We start from the raw sequence: 21,611 nt of genomic DNA, 5'->3' as shown, positions 1-21,611 counted from the left end.
AAAGAATAAATAAAATAGATAAACCCCTAGCCAACCTTATCAAAAAAGGAAAGAAAAAACTGAAATACACACAATAAAGAATGAAAGGGGTTAAGTCACTACAGACCTGAAGAAACTCAGAAGATCATCAATACCTACTTTGAAAATCTTTAGTCTCATAGGATGGAAAACACAGAAGAAATGGACAGATTTCTAGATACATATGAATTACTCAAGCTGAATGAAGAAGATATAAAAGTCCTGAATAACTCAAAATCAGCCAGTGAAATTGAGAATGTAATTAAAAAATTGCCAATGAAGAAAATCCCTGGTCCTGATGGATTCACAGCTGAATTCTACAAGCAGTTTAGGAAGATTTAATGCCAGTTCTTCTCAAACTCTTTCATGAAATTGAAAGGGAAGGAATTTTCCCCAACTCATTCCTGGAGGCAAGTATTATCCTGATACCAAAACCAGAGAAAGATCCAAACAAAAAAGAAAACTGCAGACCAATCTCCCTAATGAAAATAGATGCAAAAATTCTCAATAAAATACTAGCAAACAGAATACAACAAGTCATCAAGAAGATTATTATTGGAATGAACCACAACCAAGTGGGGCTCATACCAGGAATGCAAAGATAGTTCAATATATACAAATCAATTAATGTAATACACCATGTCAATAGAGCCAAGGACAAAAATCACATGATCATCTCCATCGATGCAGAAAAAGCCTTTGATAAAGTCCAACACTCATTCATGATAAAAATCCTACAGAAAATAGGAACAGATGGCCTTCACCTCAAGCTGATCAGAGCCATCTATGATAAACCAACAGCTAACATCATACTAAATGATCAAAACTTGAAAGCTTTTACTTTAAAATCAGGAATAAGACAAGGATGTCCACTGTCACCACTTCTATTCAATATGGTTCTGGAAATATTGGCTAGAGCAATTAGATAAGAGAGAGAAATAAAAGGAATAAGGATAGGAAAAAAAGAAGTTAAATCATTATTTGCAGATGAAGTGATACTCTACATAGAAGACCCCAAAAACTCACCGAAAGGCTTATGGATTTAATAACCAAATTCAATAGTGTAGCTGGATACAAAGTTAACACTCAAAAATCAATAGCATTCCTGTACACAAACAACAAACAGACTGAGAGAGAAATTAGGGAAACCACACCTTTCACAATAGCATCTAAAAAGATGAAATACTTAAGAATCAATCTAACAAAAGAAGTAAAAGATCTATACAGTGAAAAGATCTATACAGTGAAAGTTTGTTGAAGATGAGGTGACTGAGTGTGTTTGTAGTTGTATCTGTATCTTCTAATCTGTTCCATTGATCTTCAGGTCTGTTTTTGTGCCAGTACTGTGCTGATTTTATCACAATAGCTTTGTAATATAATTTTGAGTCAGGAATTGTGATGTCTCCTGCCTTTCCTTTGTTTCCCAAGATTGCTTTTGCTATTCTAGGCCTCTTCTGGTTTCAGAGGAACTTTAGGAGTGTTTTTTCTAGATCTGTGAGGTACACTAGTGGTATTTTAATTGGGATTGAATTGAATCTGTACAACAATTTGGGGAGTATGGCCATTTTCACAATGTTGGTTCTTCCTATCCATGAGCAAGGAATATCTTTCCATTTTCTGATATCCTCTTCGATCTAAGGAAATGTTGGAGGGAAGGAGCTAAATCCCTTTTGCTCTTCCATCCCTTTACTCTGTGAGGTTCCTCTTTTCCTTCCCCTGGGAAGATATAGCACCAAGGTACCATCTTTGATGTGGAGACTGGGGCCATCTCTAGGCACTGAACTTTTTAATACCTTGATTTAGGACATGTACAATTAATTCTAACTCTCTGTTTCTAACAATATGTCCATGGACCTTAATGATACAAGGAATAGGGTTTCTACACTTTCCTTGAGGAAGACTCTTCCACAGCTTATTAACTCTTGGCATTATGAAATCTTCCCCAATGTTAAACCCAAATGATCTTGTGCACAATTTTATTCTGTGATTCAGGTTTAATCTGTAAGAGCTCACAGCCTCCTTGTGGTTTGTATCTGCACTGAATATTCCACCAGAGAATACCATGATCTGCTATCCATCCCACTTCTAATCATTATTTGATTAAAAACTACATTTTATTTTCTGCATTCTCTTTCAAGGCAATTCCTTTCTCTTCTAAAGTTTCTGATTCTTGTCTCTAAATTTCATCTAACTAGTTCAAAATCAGGCTGATTAAAAAATATCTACCCCAGGCATGTCTGGTCTGTTAAGGGGTATGGCTGGGCTAGCACTGAAAAAAACACTTTTCCTTTCAACAGAAGAGATTTTTCTCTTGCTAGGGCCTCAAACGATGATTGTTTCCAGAATTCGGAAGACAGCAGGGCCCCTAGGCTTTTCTTGTCTAAGTACTGCTAATATCTTGGTTTTTTGGAGGCAAAATAAGTAATGTATCAATATTTTGCATGCTTCCCTGAGAATGACAATACAGGGGTGAAGAGTATCAGATAACTGCAGACTCCAGCAGGCTCCAGAGCACAGAATCCCTGTTTCTGCTGTACTTACTGTACCTGACTTTCGCTTATAAATTTAACCATGTTCAATCATATTATCTGGAAAGTTTCTGAGAATATGAGAAAAATCATGTAAATCTAAAAGATATTTGAAATGCTATAGTTTCAATCTGTTATTGCAAATGTGATGTGAATGAGAAATATGATGATTTTTTTTGATGATGTTTAAATGAAAAAAAAGTTACAGTGAAAGACACATCACCATTAATCCCCCTCATAAGTCTCTCCCCTGGCTTTGAACACACTTATGCCATCATTCTTGTCATTTTCTGAAGCAGTTTTGGAAGTTAGCTTTCATGAGTGTCTTTAGCTGTTCTGTCATAGCTGACTTGATATCTTGGATCCATTCAAAATGGTTAACTTTCATGGTCATTTAGACCTTGGGAGAAGAGCTGGAAGTGACTGGTATCAGATCCAATGAATAAGGTGGATGAAGACATGCCATAATTGTTTTATAAGACTGTCACGTCTTTCTTTTTCTAAAAATTGATACTATTGGTGCATTTTAGATGTACATAATGGTCGCATTCATCATAGGAAATTTGTACTGTATATAATGTATCTTGATTCTTCTTTTTCCTGTCTCACTTTTCTATTGGATGACATTTAGTAGCAGCATTCACTGTGCTTTGTAAAGACACTCATGAGAGAGAACTTCCAGAACTGCTTCAGAAAATGATAAGACCAATGGGATAAGTATATTCAAAGTGAGGGGAATTAATGATAATATCATAATGTAACAAATTAAAAAATGTAAACATTCACTGCATATTTTGATCCCTCCACATATATTTCAACTTTCCTATAATCATATTTTTATTTCTATCTGCAACTAGCTGCCTTTTCTTTGAGCTCTCCAACTAGAATGGCATCAAAAACCATTATTATGCTTATACTGACTACAAACCATGTGTTCTTCATATGAGAATGAGAGGATTTGTTTGGAGAAACTGAAAGAGCACATTCAAAGATATCTTTAAAATCAACCTGACCATGTCACTGGGGTACATGCTACGTAGAAATTTAGCAAAGAATACCTAAAATACAAAGGGCATATTTTTCTCTATTTCCATCCATCCATCCATCCATGCATCATCTTGAGGTGTTATTGAGCACCTCAAGAAAGTGGTAATGTAAAATTATGAGGCCCCAAAGTCCTTTCATCAGAACATAGTCCATATGCCAGGGAAGGAGCCAGGCCTGGTAAAAGAAAGTATCTTGACATGACCAGGGCTCTCACAGATCTGTGGATACCTTCTGAAAGGGTGGGGTTGACTGTAGGGACAAAGTCAGTTGTAAAAATGAGCTGAGGAGGGACCTTTCCAGGGCTGAATGATATGTAGCCATTTGCTGGTAAGGAAGAAAAAAAGAGCTGAACAGGAGTGGTAGCCTTCATGAAGTCATAAGACTCAGGGCAGGGGTGGTGGTGGTGAATTTGTGGTAGGATGTAGTGTGACACTGGGATCAGAATGTGGTGGGAGTCCAGTATGCCACCGTACCAAGCACTGCGTGTTGCATTTCTTGGGACTCACCACCAACCCCAAAAGAACCAATCCTTGTATAAAAGACACCAAGAAAATTATTGGCCTTTTCTCTTAAATTAATCTTATCAGAAGAATCTCTTGGTCATGTGAAAAACACAGATGCTAGCACTAGCTTCCTGTCAGCATAGACTTCTGAAACTGTTGAATGAGCATCTCTTTGAGAAGCCCCTGAAAACCAGTCTTTGAACAATGTTCCCAGGTTGTGCTTGTGACTAGGTGGATCTGGGCACAAGAAGAGTACCAGAACAAAGGCAGATACAGAATCTTCATTTCTTCAGGAGGCTGTGGGATTGTGCATCCATACGTTTCGAAAACAGGTAATCTTAACTGATGTAGATTTTTCAGGTAAGCAATTTGAGAAAAGAAACCACAAAACTTGAGAGATAGATTCCCTGACATTTTGAGACTTGCACACATGTAAAGCTCAACTGATTCAGGGATATCTGCAAAGAACCTCTACTCTTTAGGTGCCTGAAGATATCATGCTGACCTTTTGCCATATGAGAATTTCAAAGGATGGTGGGCATCTTACTAACGACTCTTAAATGCTGACACTGTGTGAAAGTCATGATTTCTAAGCTTCAACACTTAGTTGTTGTAGTAAGTACAGTAATCACATACTCAATTTCCTTCAAAATAAAAAAGTGCTCCCAGAGAGCATACTCCGCCTCTTATTTTGGATTACTAACATTGTCAGCTGGTGCAAGCACCAGCTAGTTTGGCAGCAACCTTTATAAGGAAAAAGAGTGGGCTTAAGTACTCTGAGGTCTTAATGTAAGGGCCAACATAGGAAGGGGTACTTTGGTAAAACTAATGATTAAACTGTTAAAAATAAAATTATCATGCTATTGATTGACTGATTGATTTATGTGGTTCCAGGATGGAATTTAGGGTCTTGCCCGTGCTTGACAAGCATGCTACCACCAAGCTACACTATCAGCCTCATGATTCTGATGTTTTAGCACTGATCATTCTTTTCTTTTCCAAAATAATGTGGGGACTCAGATTCATATATAATCCTGATAAGGAAGGATGTAATTTCTGGTCCAAGATGCCTTTCTATATGAGGTTTTTGCTCTTTAGTACAGGTGATAGTTCTGGGTCCATACTCTGTGCATGCGTCTCACCGCACCGTAATGTTCAGTTTAGAGAAAGTGACCCAGCAGAGTACAGACATGATGCTCAGGCACACACTATATGCTGAGAGATGTGGGATGGCCTTGGCTACTGTGGTCCCCTGGTGAAACTTGAGGGAAGGCCAGTAAATGGCTGGGATGAACTGGCTAGTGACCTTCGTCATCCCTAGCAGGGAAATGAACTTCCCCAACCTGGATGGGCTTAAGGTGAGGTTAGAGGTGGGCTTGGGGGGAAGCAAGAGTGCCAGTCACTCTTCTGAGGGTCTCCATCAGAAGACTGTATGGCTCACTAGGCAGTGCAACCCTCGTTAGAGCTGGCCTGGTAAACCCCACCATGCTTCTCACAGGAGGCTGTGAGTTAGGGTGAGTCAAACATGTTAAGCTCCCATCAGAGGACAGGACCAGGTGCAATACAAGGCAGGCAGCACCCAAGCAAGCAGACACTGACAGTCAAGTAGACTTGACTTTGTCTAACTGATAACAAGTTTACTATTTCCTCTACCAAATTAAACTTATCCTTTCCATATTTAACTTTTGGGGTCTGGGGATTAGGCAGGCCCAGACGGATTTCCTACTAGCATAGCTCTTTCTGCACTCTTCCTACCATTGCTAATATCTTGGGGTTCTTGCTTAACATTATAGCTCAGTAACTGAGAGAGATTTGAGGCTACGTGGGATATGAATGGGCACTGTTGATATATACCTGGTTCTAATCCCTCTGCTCTCACCTGGCCCTTCTATGGAGACTGAAAAATCAAAATTCTTCCTTTTCAACTACTCTTGTAGCTGACAAAGTTCCAGTCACCAAGAGTTTATAGAAGGCATCATCTCTCCTGTCCTGGAGCAGGCTAACAGTGGTACTTGGAGCAGTGCTGGGATGGGATGAGGGAAAATCCAGAGGGTTACCCATCCTAAAACCGTTACCTGCCTCCAGTAAGTCTGCTGTCGTATCCAGTCTGCTGGTTATGTGAGAGTGATAAAAAACGGGATTTGCTTAAGACATTTCTAATCAGCTATCTCATTTCCCACAGGCAGATGTGTTCCTAATTGATACAACTTTGAAATGTGTGGAATTCAAGGTAGAACATGGCATGCATTAAAACATGTAAAACTAGCTTAAGAGGAGGTTACCAGTTATGTCCACAAACATCAAGAATGTGAAGGGTTCCACTGGATACAAATATTGTAATTTTGCATTCAGTGAATATATTCAATGCCCTCATCCTACCCCTAAGAAAGAATTAGAGTGAGAAGGAACTTTTTGCAATTAATAGATTGAAAAATCTATTTATCTCCCTGTTTGGATTGGGTTGAGAATGCTCTTCGCCCCATTAGTAACTCATTCTTTTATATCAAAGGAACAAATATGAAACACCTGGTCTGATCGATGAGAAGTCTTTTTCTTTCATGCACCAAGGATGACTGACAAGGTCTCTTTACTGGCGCTAAACCCAGAAATAATGAGAGCGCAAAGCCACAGCTCATAAATAATTCATGGACTAAATATTTTAAGTGGCAGTGCTTTCTCATCTGTAAGCAATCACTTGATATTCTCATTTTTGTTCTCTATTTTTGGTCTGTGTTTTTAAGAAGGTAGATGTAGGATCAGATTTGAAACAGTTCAAAGGAATACTCTTGTTTAGGACCAATGAGTTCTGCTCCTTCTGACCTGTGCTTATTACTGTCAACCTCTTGCTACCTCCTATTCTCTTTCTTTCCTTTTGTTTTACCGTGTGGTGTGAGTTACTTTGGCTCAAATATGACTGGTTAGTGAAACCACTTGGTTGATAGCTCCAGGGTACAGGTATGTACCAGTGTAAGTCTGTCTCCTCGCCCCTAGCTAATCATGACTTCATTCCCTTTTTCCTGCTCTCTCCCTCTTCTTCTACTGACTTTGTCAACTACTAGCTTCTCCTTTAGGTGAGCATCGCTAGAATAACCCTGAGGCTGAGTCTGTGCTGTAGTTGTGTTTGTAGAGGCAGTGGGCAGGAACCAGGGGACTGCTTTCCTATGTGCTCTACTTTGGATCTGTTATCTCCCTCAGAGATCTGCATGCTTGTCTCCAAATTGTGGCTTTGGAGGTAGAGGTGAGCCCTGGGGGGAGGTCTTGAGGTCACTTGGGATGTGCCTTGAAGAGAATTCTGGGACCTTGGTCTCTTTTTTGAGGCCATGAGGTGAGTGATTTTGCTCTGCCACACTCTCCCTCCTTCATATACTGATTGGCTGGAATTTCCAAAAATAAACCTTTTTTTAAAAAAATAAAACTCTTCTATTTTGTGCTCCAAAATAACCCTTTTTCTATTTATAATTTGATTATCTCAGGTGTTTATTATAACTAACATTTTGTGTTAAACCATCTGACCTTGGATTTCTTTAATGTAAATTACCCCCGAATTTCCATACAGAGGTGTCTAATATAACACTATTTACTCCCTCAATATGTACCACAGAGCAGCCCTCTGAACATTAATGTGGGTAGAAAAATCTTGAAATTTTAAGTGTAAGGTCAACTTGATAAGAAAAGGACATGAACCATCATCCTAAACGCACATATTTGAAAGTCCACAGGTACTTCAAAGGGCTACAGCTTTTTGAGTTTCACATTAGTACATTAATTAGCCCAATTTTTTCAGACTATTTTTTATTATACCTCCAGCCACGCAGTGGGGGGCTCTAGTTAGTGAAAATTAGCTCTTCCTGTTAATGGGATAATGCAGAGGGGTTTTTGAAGTTCATCCCCCCTTTCCTGCCTCTCTCTCTCTTACTCTTCCCCGACCCTCTTCCTCCCTTCCTTCCTTGTTTCTTTCCTTCCTTTCATAAACATCTTGAACCGCTCCATTAGAACTGATGCCTCTAGCTAGGTGAATTTGAGAGTTCTTAACTTGTTGAATAAGAACATAGTTTAAATACACCCAAACATTTCTTGGCACATAGGCAAATAGTTGATGTCCAGTCTTTTCTTTTTCTTTCACCAAAAACAGTATTGTGTTTCCATTAAAGAAAAAAAGGGTCATATTTTAGAGAGTAGAATAAAGCTGAGTTAGTTTTATTGACTCAAGATATAGTGTCAGATTTTCTTTTCTTGGTGAAAGTTTTTGGGCAATTAGATTGTAGCTAGAATTGACTGCTCAGTTGGATTTAATGATCAAAGAGTACAGAAGTATTTGGACAGCTTTGATGGGAGTAACTGGTCTCAAAAGAGTATAGTAAAATATTTTCTTGCTCCCTTTAAAAAATTTATTTCATTCTAAATACTTCCTTACTCAGAAGGAAAAAATAAAAGAATTTTAATAATTAATAAGTTTATTGGTATATTTTAGGTATAGTTAATGGTCACATTCATCATAGAGAATTTGTACCTGTACATAATATACCTTGATTCTTCTTTTTTTCCCCATTCCCCTCTCTTCCCTTCAATCCCCTACCCCTCCTTATTTACAAAAGCTTTGTTTCCATTTTTTTCCTTCTTTTCTCATTTTTCCTTTTCCCTTCCTTCCTTTCCCCCTCTCCTTCCCTAGCTCCACTTCCTTTATGAACATTTTCTTCCTATTTCACAATATCTATTATACAATTTTGTCCTTATTTATATTTTAGGTATGATCTCAAGGTGCATCCATTTACCTAGAAACGTCTTGTTCATCCTTTATGGCTCCTTTATACCCGCTTGTGTAAAAAAATCACATCTTCTCTATCCATTCATTGGTTTATGGGCATCTGGGCTTTTCCCAAGATCTAGCTATTACAAACGGGGCCACTATAAAAATTGGTGTATATGTGGTATGATGCTTTTAATTTGGCGGGGAGGATACCAAGAAGGGCAGCATCTAGGTCAATGGAACTTCTGGCTTTAGTTTTTTTGAGGAATTTCAACATTGATTTCCACAGTGGTTGCACCTGTCTACACTCCCACCAACAGTGGAGAAGGTTCCTTTTCCCCACAATCCCTGCCAGCATTTGTTATTGATTTCTTGCTAATAGCCTTTCTCCCTGGAATGAGATGGAATCTCAGTGTTCTTTTAATTTAAATTTCTTAAATAATCAGTGATGTTGAACTTTTTTTTATGTGTTCATTTGCTGTTTGCACTTCTTCATCTGAGAATTGTCTATTCATTTCAAATGCCCATTTTTAGATTGGATCTGTAAGTTTAGGGGATTTGAGGATTTAACTTGTGGTCAAGGCTTTTGCTCTTCTCCTAAGCTAATTTAACTTTGAGTTTTTCATTAGCATCTTATCTATTATTGTAGACTGTTTATCTCTAAATGAGCCATGAGTGGGGTTGGGGTGGGACAATGTCATCAGGGACTAATTTTCTTTGAATTTTAAGAAGTTTACTAACAAACAGACATCCACTTGTCTCACTAGTGTAAAAACTTGAAAGAGTGAATAAAAACTAGGAGGTATGATAGACATTGTGAAATGAAAGGAAAATGTGCAAGGGTAAAGGGCAACTGGGGTGTGGGAAAAGAGAAGGGAAAGAAGGGGAAATTGTGAATATATACATAGTTGTACGACTGCCTTCTATTGCTTTACTGAAAGGAATACTTAATAATTACTTGATTGATCAATGATGCATGTCTCTATTTGTTTTCCTGAGAAGTCACTTTGAAGATATTAATAAGTTATACAACAAGCATTGTTAATTTCCTGCCACTTTGTTTGTAACTCTGTATTGTTTGTATTGTTCTTTTGCTATTTTGTAAATGGATGTCTGTTTGTTAATGTGGTTTCCTTCTTTTATTTTTAAAATAAATTTTAAAAATTAGAAATGGAAAATGGAGGCATTTTTGTTGTCACTTCTAAGAAGTAATATACTAAAAGCCCAGCACTGGTAGCTCATGCCTGCAATCCTAGCTACTGGGAAGCTGAGGTCGGAGAATTGCAAGTTTGAGGTCAGTCTAGACAACTCAGTGAGATTTTGTCTCAAAATAAAAATTTAAAAGGGCTGAGGATATAGCTCACGAGTACAGTGCCCCTGACATTGACCATCATTGCTGGGGGAAATAACACAATAAGGTCAGGCTAAATGAATTTCCTAAAGTCATGAGGGGAAGAAGGCAGAGCAAAAATGTGAGATTTGGAGTCCTTGTGCTTCATGACTCCCAGTTTCCTTTAGGAAGCCTGGGAGTGAGGTGCATTATTTCTCTAGCAGCTTTTAATATTCTGTTCTTTTGCTGGAGATCTGGGATCTTGATTATTATATGTCTGGGTGTAGTTTTATTTTGCTTATGGTTAGTTGGAGTTCTATATGCCTCATTTACTGTATATCAGGTTCTGTTTCCATACTTGGGAAATTTTCTGCTATTATTTCTGCAAATATTCTTTTTATGTCATTTGTGTTGCCTCCTGCTGTTTCAGTGATTCCTATTAGCCGTACATTATTCCTCTTTGCCTCATCTTGCAGCTATGGAATTGATTTTTCCTGGTTCCTTGTTGATTTTAAGAGATCCTTTCTTTCATGGTTGTTAGCTGCCATGCTGTCTTCAAAATCTGAAATTCTATCTTTGGCTTTATTCAAGCAGTTTTGGCAGCTTTCAATGGAAGCTTTGATTTCTTGGATGCCTCTTTGAATCTGGTTCATATGTTCTAATTCACTTCTATATTTTTCATTTAAAGTTTCCATCTTGGGGCTGGGGATTTAGCTCAGCAGCACAGTGCCTGCCTGGCAAGCACAAGGTCATGAGTTCAATTCCCGGTACCAGAAAAAAAAAAAAGTTTGCATCCATTGCCTGTGTTCTTCTATTTTTTTTTTTATATGTTTCTTCTTTAGATGTGCTGGGGCTGGGGATTTAGCTCAGCGGCAAAGCGCCTGCCTGGCAAGCGCAAGGTCATGAGTTCGGTTCCCGGTACCGGAGAAAAACCAAAAAAAAAAAAAAAAAATAAAAATAAAAATAAAAATAAAATAGATGTGCTGAGCAGTTCTTTCATTATTATTGTCATTTCATTATTCTGCCTGAGAGATTATTTCTGATCTGACCTTTTCTATGGCCTTATGGAGTTGTTTCTTTACTTCCATTGCAATCATTTCAGCAATTTCAGGTGTGTGTTTGCCAAGTTCTTCTATGTCAATGTCTCCTGGACTTGTTCTGAGTGGGTTGGAGGTCTGAGATTGTGTTTTAGTCCTTTGTCTTATCATGTTTGATACTGGATGCATAACGCTCAGTCTCCCTCTTCCCTGGCAGCTCAGCAAAGGCTGCTAGTGTCCCTCGTTTTCCTGGTGGTCAGGCTTGCCCCTTCTGGAGAATCTACCCTGGGACTTGGACCATTGCCAAGTCTGCTAAGATGCACTGCTTAGTCTGGGGTTTTCCAGAAGATGGTGAAGTGTATCTAGTTCTCCCAGGTCTCAGACTTGGACCACGATGTCAGCTGATGGCAGACTAGGCTGCCTGCATCTGTGACCTCCAGGAGGTCAGGGCAGAAGTAAAGCCCAGACCTGAACCACAGTGTCAGCAGCTTGTGGAGCACCTGCTCCAGTACCTCACTCAGCACAGGGCAGGCGAAGGGAGGGCCCACATGCAAACCCTGGTGAGAGCAGTTTGCGGACCTTCTGAATGAGGATCTCCTGTCTGCACCGGGCACACGGAGGGCTCCATTTTCTAATGTGACAATCAAACTGACTAAAGCATGTAAAATTGCTATCATAATTATAAATTTGTATATCAAAAGCTGGCATTATCAGTAGCTCCTTCAGATATCACTTCCTCAGAAAAATACTGGACTTTCTTAGGAAACCAGACTTTCATTCACTGGCTAGTTAATGTTGCCCAGATTTCAGTGGGAGAAGGGGAATAACTCCATTTTCTTCTCTCTTTCTAGATTCCACTAAAACAAAATGTTCCCAGAAGGTAACAAATCTGAATCCAAAAAGATAATGAGATTAATCAAGAGCTTCCCACAATCTTCCAGAAGATGTGAAGTGGGTGGATAATCACAGAAGATAGAAGGAACAAAAATGAAATAAAGTCCCAAATACCAGCATTGAGGAGTTATCAGAAGAAGGGACCTGCATGTTCCAGGTGAATCCTAGGTCTGCAGGTGCATAAAGTAAGAGTGAGTATGGATATGAACAGAGAATCACTGAGTTGTTCTTTAATAATGGTGCCTAGTTGGCCAGACCTTCCTATTCCTTGGAAAGGACACCTACCTGAGCCTAAGAAATGCAAAGTTTCAGGATGAAAAATGGAGAGTCATGTGTCAAAGGAAGGCAAAAATCTACTTGAAAGAGTTAGGAGCCCTTAGGGGTTCATCTCACAGACTAGAACTTTTCCTGTTTGCACACCAAGTGGTTCCTTAAAATGACTTGTTCCTGCCCACCATCTTGAGGAGCTACCCACTAGTGAAACGATGGTGCTAGGCAATCTTTCCCTTTGGGTGGAGGTTGTTGAAGAATTTGGCCAACCTGTACAATTCCAGAGGAAGTGATGTCTGCATTTCAATATAACATATGCTTCTGGCATTCAATATTGCAATATAATAATATGCTTCTAATATTCAATATAATATTTTATTGACAGATGTGAATACCCAGACAAAAATTATAAGCAGGTAAAAGAGCAAGACTGAACTTAGACAAAGAGAGCCATGGACCCAGAGGAATCACACCAATAAGAAAACAGAATGTAAAAATTTGCAGATGAATCTATTCAGAGAAATTTGTGAAGACATCATATCCACATAACAAGAGTACCCTTGAAAGAAGAGGATCTTGAGAATAAGAATATTGAATAAAAAATGGTAGTAATGGAAGAGAAAAGGCAGTTGAAGACCTTATGATAAATTTGAGAAATTTTCAAAAACACTAGAGTCAAAGGGTAATGAGATTAAAAGAAAAAAGGTAAAAGATGGTTTATTCTGAAAATTCAATAAAATATATATAAAGGAAAGAATTTATTAAAGAATTGATACAAAGAAAGAAAATACACAAATAAGATTAAATATAATTAGGGAAGTGAATGACTCCACTTATAAGCATTCTTCTGAAATTATGAGATACTCAAATTGAAAAACACTGTTATGGGGAGAAAGATCAGAGGAGAAGAAAGACATTTGTGATGATTTAGATCTACAATGTCCCCTAGAGGAATCATGCGGCACTATATCTGACTCGCTCTTACTAGGTGGGGCCCTGGCAGAATGATTTGGAAGGGTGCACACCTCCGCCCTCTTTTCTGATTCCTCACTGCCATGACTTGAGCAGCTTTCCTCTGTCAGACCCTTCCATTATGCCTTTCCTGCCTTGAAACCAGATGATTACAAACTGAATCCTCTTAAAACTGTGTGGCAAAATAAACCGCTCATCCTTTAAGTTGTGGCTCTTGAGTGTTGTGTTCATCGACAGCAAAGTGATTAAGATAGAGGACCCCAAAAACTCCACCGAAAACTTCTAGATTTAATTACCAAATTCAGTTGTCTATCTGGATACAAAGTCAACTCTCAAAAATCAATAGCATTTTTGTACACAACAAACTCACTGAGAAAGAAATTAGGGAAACCACACCCTTCACAATAGCATCAAAAAATGAAATACTTAGGAGTCAATCTAACAAAGGAAATGAAAGATCAATACAGTGAAAATTACAGTACTCTGAAAAATTACAGTACTCTAAAAAAGGAGATTGAAGAGGATATCAGAAAATAGAAAGATATCCCTTGCTCATGGATAACAAGAACCAGCAAAGTGAAAATTGCCATACTCACAAAATTGTTATACAGATTTAATGCAATCCAGATTTTGGTACTAGGATGGGTTTGTTACTGTGATTTAACTGACTATGAGGTTTAGAAACCTTTGGATGTGACTAATACAACATTGATCCTGGAATGTATAATCCTGGAGGCAGTGGGTCTAACTGAGAGGCAATGGTCCAAGTCCCAGGGTAGATTCTCCAGAAGGAATTACTGTGGAGGAAGTAGGGCCATTTAACCATGACTTGGAGGCTATGTGATTTCAGCAAACATGTTAATGGTTCATTCTTTTCTTCAGTAAATTTTTTCCAGAAAAATAAAATATGTACAAAATTTCAAAAAATATGTAAAAATGTTGATCTACAAACATGAATCAATCTTAAATGTGACATAATTTTGAGCTAACGATAGAAGTGACAAGAGTCCATAAGACTTAAACATAGTGGACCTTCTCTTTCAGGGGAAATTTGTCTTGATGGAGTATTACCCGTAATCCCAGTTCCCTGATTGGCTATGGGATTTTATTAAGAGTGCCCTGATCATGTAGAAACTATTTAGTGGTTTTCAACTCTAAGAGTCTCTCAAAATATAGAAGAATTAATTATAGGTCTTCAAATGTGACCGAAATGTATAATGAATGTTGTATTAAAATTATTATGGCAAATAATACATTGCCACCAATCCCCCTAAGAATAGCCTTCCTTGCAGGAACGATTGAATAAGTGTGTTCATTGTAAAGTGAGGAGAAGTATTTTGAGGGAATTAAGTGTCAATGTGTCTTTTACTATAATACATTACAGAAAAAAATTAAACATTCACCATATTTATTGATCACACATTGTAGAATATAATATAAATATTATATATTATCATTGTAATCATATAAAAATAAATTTATAATTGAGAGAAACTGGCTAGTAAAGAAAAGGCTGAGGGGTTACCATCAATGGAACAGGAAGAGAAACTGTACCATCTAAGTGCAATATAATAAAAACAAGTTTAAATTATCTAAAATTACAGAAATTACAAATATAAAAACGGAACATGAAAAAGGATCAAAGTGTAATAGCATGAGATAATGGATGTTATCTACTGCAGAATTGGAGATCTAGAAATTTAGATGGTAGTTAGAGTCACAAAAACAAATTAAAAATGGTTAGAAATGGCTCTTTGGGAGAAAAGATATGAGAAGAGGGATGTGAAATACAGTTTTGATTCATAAGTTCTTTTCTGTTTGAATTTTTACCATGTCACTACATTTGTTTAGATAAACGTTAACTATTCTACTTATAAGCATGTACTTTTGCAATACTATTTCTCATAATGGCTAAAATATGGTCTCTACCTCACTAATGCAAAAAACTTTCCATGAGCCAACTGATGTAAATGATTTTGGCATTTCACCTACAAATAAAGGGCCAAATTGAATGTCTTACTTCAGAGTATGTTTAACTTTGTTGCTTTGTGTTAGGGATGGCAAAAAGAATAAGACACGGCTTCCTTTTAGAGTTTAGGCTTTTGCTTGAATAACAACTAGAATTAAGATTATGTGGCACATCAATTTTAAATGGATGAATCTTTACAAATATTTCTATTAGTTATTTTGCACATTATTTCCTAATCTTTTCTAAATCAATGCTTATTAAATATTCCATTTATAAAAGGACAGCAAATTTTTGTAACTTACTTTTCAGTGTTCACAGATCATTAATATGAGGATTTACCTTATTATGAGGAAGTCTAATTTCCTCATAACAAAGTAAATTCATATAAATAAATAAATTGTGCATAAAACGGTGTATGCACTGGCAACTGAGAAGCTTTTCCCACAGGCTTTCATAAGACATAACTGTTTTCTAAGTGAGATTTCAGAATAGTTTCCAAAACTTGCCAGCATTGAGTTTTCCAGAAAAATGGAAGGATATTGTATAATGAGAGTGCCAGGGTAAGAAATGTTGAAAACCCACTTGCCAAATCATACCAACTTAGACTTTTGTGACTAGCAGCATGTGGCACAGTTAAAAACGAGCCACAGCTGTGCTTTCCCTTCTGTCCTTCCCTCATTTTCTTTCCTTTGCAGACCAAGATGCTCATTTAAACTGAACTATGTGGGAATCTGTGGCAGAAGTCCTTGTGGCATTCCACATGGTTTTATTTATGTGGTCCTACAGCTCTGTGCACAGAAATCTCATAGTCCTTTTGTACTGAATTTAAACTGTGCTTGGACCCATTCCCTACTAGCATATAAGATTCACAAGGGTGGGGGCTGGGGATTTAGCTCAATGGCACAGCGCTTGTCTGGCAAGCGCAAGGTCGTGAGTTTGATTCCCGGTACCGGGGGGGGGAAAAAAAAAGATTCACAAGAGTGGGCACTTGGTCCATTTGTATTGGCACTCAGTAAATAATCAGTGAATAAATCAGTATCATCACTAGTAATAATCAATATGTGGCTCTCATTATGGTTAAGAGCCTTTCTATGTTCTATAAACACATTTAACCTCAAAAAATAACCCTTTTGGAAAAATATTTCTCAAACTATTTCCATTTTAAAGTGTGAGTAAACTGAGTCTCAACAAGGCTAAGTGACTGGCCTAGGGAGACAGGGCTGGCTGTGGGTAAAGCTGAGGTTTAAATCTAAGCAAATTAGTGAAAGAATCATGCTCTTGGCCTGGACCTCCTACTACTGCTTCCTGAGTGGTTGCTGTACCTTAAAAGAGGGTTGTGTCTTTTCTTCGCAGTCTCGGGGTCTGCGAGAATAATGCTCCATGAATAGAGACATCTATATAATTAATGGCTCCTAACTGAATAGATAAAAAATTGTCACATCCAGCAGTGATGATTTTGGTTGAGGTGAACTTAGCCTTCTATTTAGAGTCTTACCTCTTGTACAAAAAGGCGAACAACATCATATGTGTGAAAGGAGGGCAAACGTTAGTGGTTAAAGTAACCACTACAGCGGCTCATTGACAACACAGTGTTGCTTTGGCTGAAAAGGGGACTGTATCTGAAAAGCAATTTTCTCCTTCCAAAGCATCTGACATACTTTATTTACTTTAACAAATTACACTGTGGGAAACATTGCTATTTTTGTTTTACCAAGATGCCGGAACTGGGAAGCCCAAAATAATATGCCCCGTGCCACCTGTAAGACAGGGTTCCAAGGATTTTGTGCCAGCTCACTGACCTTCTGTAGAGGAGTTTCCTCCTGGGGATACAGAATGGCAGGAAAAAGACACCAACCATCTGATGTTTTTGATTGAAATTTTTAGTGGAAAAATTTTTAGATATCAAGTGTATGATCTCTTTAGCCCTAGACTTCACTTAAACACGTGGAACCATGTATGCAAACATGAAACTTAAATTATACAAGAGCTGATTTTTATTTATGATTACCATCTTCTAAAAAGTTACTGCAAACTCGTGCAAAACTTCAGAAACAATCAGTTGAATTCAAATAACTAGCTGGCTAGTTACACTGGGTCAATAATTAGAAGTTTTCATGAATTTGATTGCTTAAGGCCAGTCACCATTTTTTCCCAACCTGGCTTATTAAAGAAGCAGCAGGGTTGACTGTTTCCTTCCTGTCTGGGTCAGTCTTGCCTCCTAGAATGGAATTCCACCTCAGAGCAGTTTGGGATGGAGAGTACTGATAGGAAGGAGGGTACTTATGGGGTGGCTTATATTTCAGCAAGAGGGCCTTAGAGCTCTCAGCTGACAAATTCTCTGAAATGGGCCTCGCTGTTTCTGTGTATCCCTGTGTCTCCCCATGTGCCCCCGTGTCTCCTTGTATCCTCTGGTATCTTTTTTTTCCCCTCTGTCACTTTTCTGACCCCTTGTGTCACAAAATGACCATTCTCTAGTGCACTATGTGGCTCTGTTGAGTCCTCTGTATTTCCTTTCTTTCCCCCCTGTTTTTCTGTGTCTCCCTATGTTCCCTCGTGTCTTCTGTGTCCCGGTGTCCCCCTGTGTCTCTTTCTCCCATTGCCCTTCTGTCTCCTCTTTGTTTTCCCCCATATCTTCGTGTCCCTCTGTGTTCCTCTGTCTCCCTATCTCCCTATGTCTCCCTCTGTGTCCTGTGTCCACTTTGTTATGTCCCTTTGCATTCTCTATTTGTCCTCATCTGTTCTCTCTGTGCTCCTGTGTGTCTTTCCTGTGGCCCATATCCCTCTGTGTCCTTTCTGTGTTCCATGTTGTCCCCTCTGTGGGCCTCCTGCATCTTCTCTCCCCTAGTGTGCTCCCTGCATCCCTCTTTGTCCCCATTGTCTTCTCTTTGCTTCCTTGTGACCCCCGTGTCCTCTGATATTCCCCGCTGTCCCCTCCCTTCCTTTCCTCATAGCCCCCAATTGGTGGCCCCAAATGTAGGGTCTACACTGAGACAGTTTAATGGATGCCACCTCACTGTGGGAACCAGAGACTGACAAGCAACCTCTTCTGGTCAGTCATCTCCACACCAGTCTTTCCACATCCAAGAGGGTTCCATCTTGCTACCTGGGTTCAAAGATTAGAGGTGACCCACTTGCTCTGTAGAGGTAATAGCATCAGCCCCTGTTCTTGGGCTTGTTAAGTGTGACAGGGAGGCAGCTCCTAATCGGCCAGCCTCAAGCGACTTATTTGGTCTAGCTTCAGACACCAGCTTTGATAAACATTGTTTCTGAAAGTGAGGTGGGGGAATCCCTAACTGGGGACACCTGCCAGTCCTCTTCAGCTTCTCCGTGGAAAGTGAGAGAAGCCTGTATAGAGACAGGTTTTTGCAGGCCAGCTACGACTCTTGTCATTGTGGTTGTTCTTGGAGATAACGTCTGTCACTGATCTGTGTTCTCTATTGTTTTTGTCACATCTTCATCTGGTAGTAAAATCATTTTGGATGTTAAGGGTAGTAAACAATAATATTCCTTTCTCTGGAACTAGGAGCTCCCCTAGAAAAGGGGAGAGGTGGTTACCTTTGGTCATGACGATTCCTGCCAGAGCTTTGTGGCGGGCGTGCACGGGTGTCAAGCCAATTGTCAGCTCATGGAACTTCTGTGTGACCAGCTGGAACACTGAGTCGGCGAATTCCTGAAAGACACAACACCAAGGTTCCTTGATGGACTACGCAGAAGCAGTGAGTGCACAGCTGGCTCTCATGTCCTCCTCTCCTTTTCAGCTTGTCCCCATGTGGATGTCCAGAGGTGCCCATACAGTGTGCCCGTGTCAGCACATGTATACCCACGTGCATCTGCTATCTGTCTCACTCCACCCCTTGGCCCTAGGAAGGAACTGATGGTGAGTAGTTAACCTCCAGCACTGCCCTTGGAAGAAATCCAGACCCGTGCCTAATCAGTGGACTTCGGCATGGAAATGGTGTCCAGTTCCTCCCTTTCCTTGCCCCTCAGAGCAGCAGGCTTAGAGGAGTCCTGAAGGCAGAACTTGATCAGGATAACTCTGAGAGAAGAGGGAAACGATTTGGACACATGGGATGATTGGCCACCAGTTTCTTCTCAGTATTAGTAGTTGGGACAACTTTGGGTACTATTCTGGCTGAGCCGCTCACTATAGCTCATGCCACAACCTCTTATATTCCCGCAGATGTACACATAAGCACATGTATACACATATGAACACATACAGGCAGACATGCAGCACAATGCACACACCATGTACATACACATAACTCACACATGCATACACAAACACATACATGCACACACAAGCATACATGTATATACAGAAAGCATATATATACATACAACATGCAAGCAGGTGCATGCACACATAAACACATGAACTCAAAACACCATGTGCACAAAGATACACATATGCATGCATCCAGAAGCAAACACACTTATATACATACTGTGTACACATGCACACACACAGAGACATCATATCATCATAATCTTCTACTGAGCCGTCCTAAAGCCCTCTACCTCTCTGTTAGTGCAGCACGTATAGAAGAACAAAGCCAGTGCAGCCCAGAAGGCATGGCTCTGTGACCACGATTTCCTCAGCTCCTCTAGAGCTTCTGGATAAAATATTGCCTTTTCCTGACTGGGGAGGCCCTTGGCTTTTCTTCAGGGTGCAGCTTAAATGGTGTGACTGCATTTGGACACATAGGATGATTAGCCACCAGTTTCTTCTCAGTATTAGTAGTTGGGACAACTACTAAGTTGGTATTAGTAGTTGGGACAGACATCGGAGTAAGAAAACCTGGTTGGAATCTTGTTTTGCAAGTTAAGAGTTATTCCAAACCTTTAAGCCCCACTTTCCTAAATTATAAGGTAATCCTCTTAATTTCCATCTGACAATGTTTTTGTAAGGATTAAATGAATTCACGCTTCTTAAATACTTAGCAGAGTGTCTCACATTGTTAAGTGCTCAGAAATGATGACTAGAACCGTTATTCTCATCATTACCATTATTATTGTCTGCCCAAGTCCTTGTAGGGAGTGATCAAATCTTTATGGAGACAAATCAATCTATCAATGTATCCAGAAGGTGAACAAACATTTCATTTATTCTGATGGATTGGATTTTCATCATTTTGATACTATGCAGGAATTGATACAGATATGGACAGATTTCCAGTATATAAATATAACTGAGACAGACAGTTTTTAAAATTCCATTTGGATGCAATAAAACCTGTCTGTGTGAAAGCAAAGTTTCTCCAGGAAGCAAAAGCCCTGCCACAAAAATAACCTGACGTCTTTTCTCTACCAGCTCTTCAATGATAAAGAGTGGGCAGCAGAGAGGGCCAGCATGGTCTCTTCTGAGCTCAGTTTCTGGGATCTGAGAGCCTTCCCTGCGGTGCTGAACCCACTATGGCCAGTGCTTGTTACTTTTTAAATGTGCCATGAATAGATACAGCAACACTATGAAGGGTAAATAGCACACAGATTGGGCTTCCCCCACATAACTGTAATCCTGGTGGAAAGGGGAGAGGGTAGACCCCACTCTTCAAGGGCTGCTGTGTGTTTGGGGGTCTCCCTGGCTCTTCTTCCTACCCAGGCTGCTCAGTGTGACACCATCATCCCCAGCTGGTTGCCACAGAATCATGGTATTATACAGTTGAATCCTGGAGGCTGCTTTAGGCTGTTCTGTTGTTTTATGCCTTGGAAAATGAGGCCTAGAGAAGGCAGCCTATTCCCCAGAAACACTGTCTATGTGTACAGAGGCTACCTGGAAAATAGCCACCACTAGGGGCTTAAAGCATGAGAAATTCATTCTTTCACAACCCTGGCAGCCAAAGCCCAAGTTCAAGGTGTCCTTAGGGATGTGCTCCTTCATGAGGTTCTCGGGTAAGCTCTTTCCTTCCTCTTGCAGCTTCTAGCGGGTCCAATATTCCTAGATTTTTGGTCAGATGGCTCCAGTTTCTGTCTGTCTTTATGTGGTCTTCTGTCCATGTTTATGTTTTTCCCTCTTCTTTGTCTTAGAAGGATACTTGTCATTGGATTTAAGACTCACCTGGATAATCCAATCTGAGCTTATCTCAGATCCTATAACTTGATTATGCTTGCAAAAATCTTCTCCTCAAATATGCAGTCTCAGGATTGAACATGTCTTTGAGGACTGCTGATCAACCCCCAGCACCCTGTTCCTCCACTTCATGCTGTGGAAAAGAAACTGACAGTTTTTCAGAGGCTTACATTTGACTAGTATTCATTTGTTTTGAGAAGCCAAATTCTTGATATGAGTGAGAAGA

At 39.4% G+C, this 21,611-nt stretch overlaps 1 protein-coding gene across 1 annotated transcript in view; it reads right to left on the bottom strand.

Moving 5' to 3' along the window:
* Adarb2 (adenosine deaminase, RNA-specific, B2 (non-functional)) overlaps positions 1-21,611 on the bottom strand; it is a 322,725-nt gene that overhangs the window by 66,787 nt on the left and 234,327 nt on the right. The window contains exon 4 of the mRNA XM_013513649.1: positions 18,871-18,985. Coding sequence (XP_013369103.1) covers positions 18,871-18,985 — 115 coding nt within the window. The remainder of the gene's footprint in view (positions 1-18,870; positions 18,986-21,611) is intronic.

Source organism: Chinchilla lanigera, unplaced genomic scaffold (assembly GCF_000276665.1).
Source record: "Chinchilla lanigera isolate Chin_1 unplaced genomic scaffold, ChiLan1.0 scaffold00020, whole genome shotgun sequence".
Lineage (NCBI taxonomy): Eukaryota > Metazoa > Chordata > Mammalia > Rodentia > Chinchillidae > Chinchilla > Chinchilla lanigera.
Note: the sequence above shows the minus strand (reverse complement) of the source record. Positions and strands in the feature narration are given on the sequence as shown.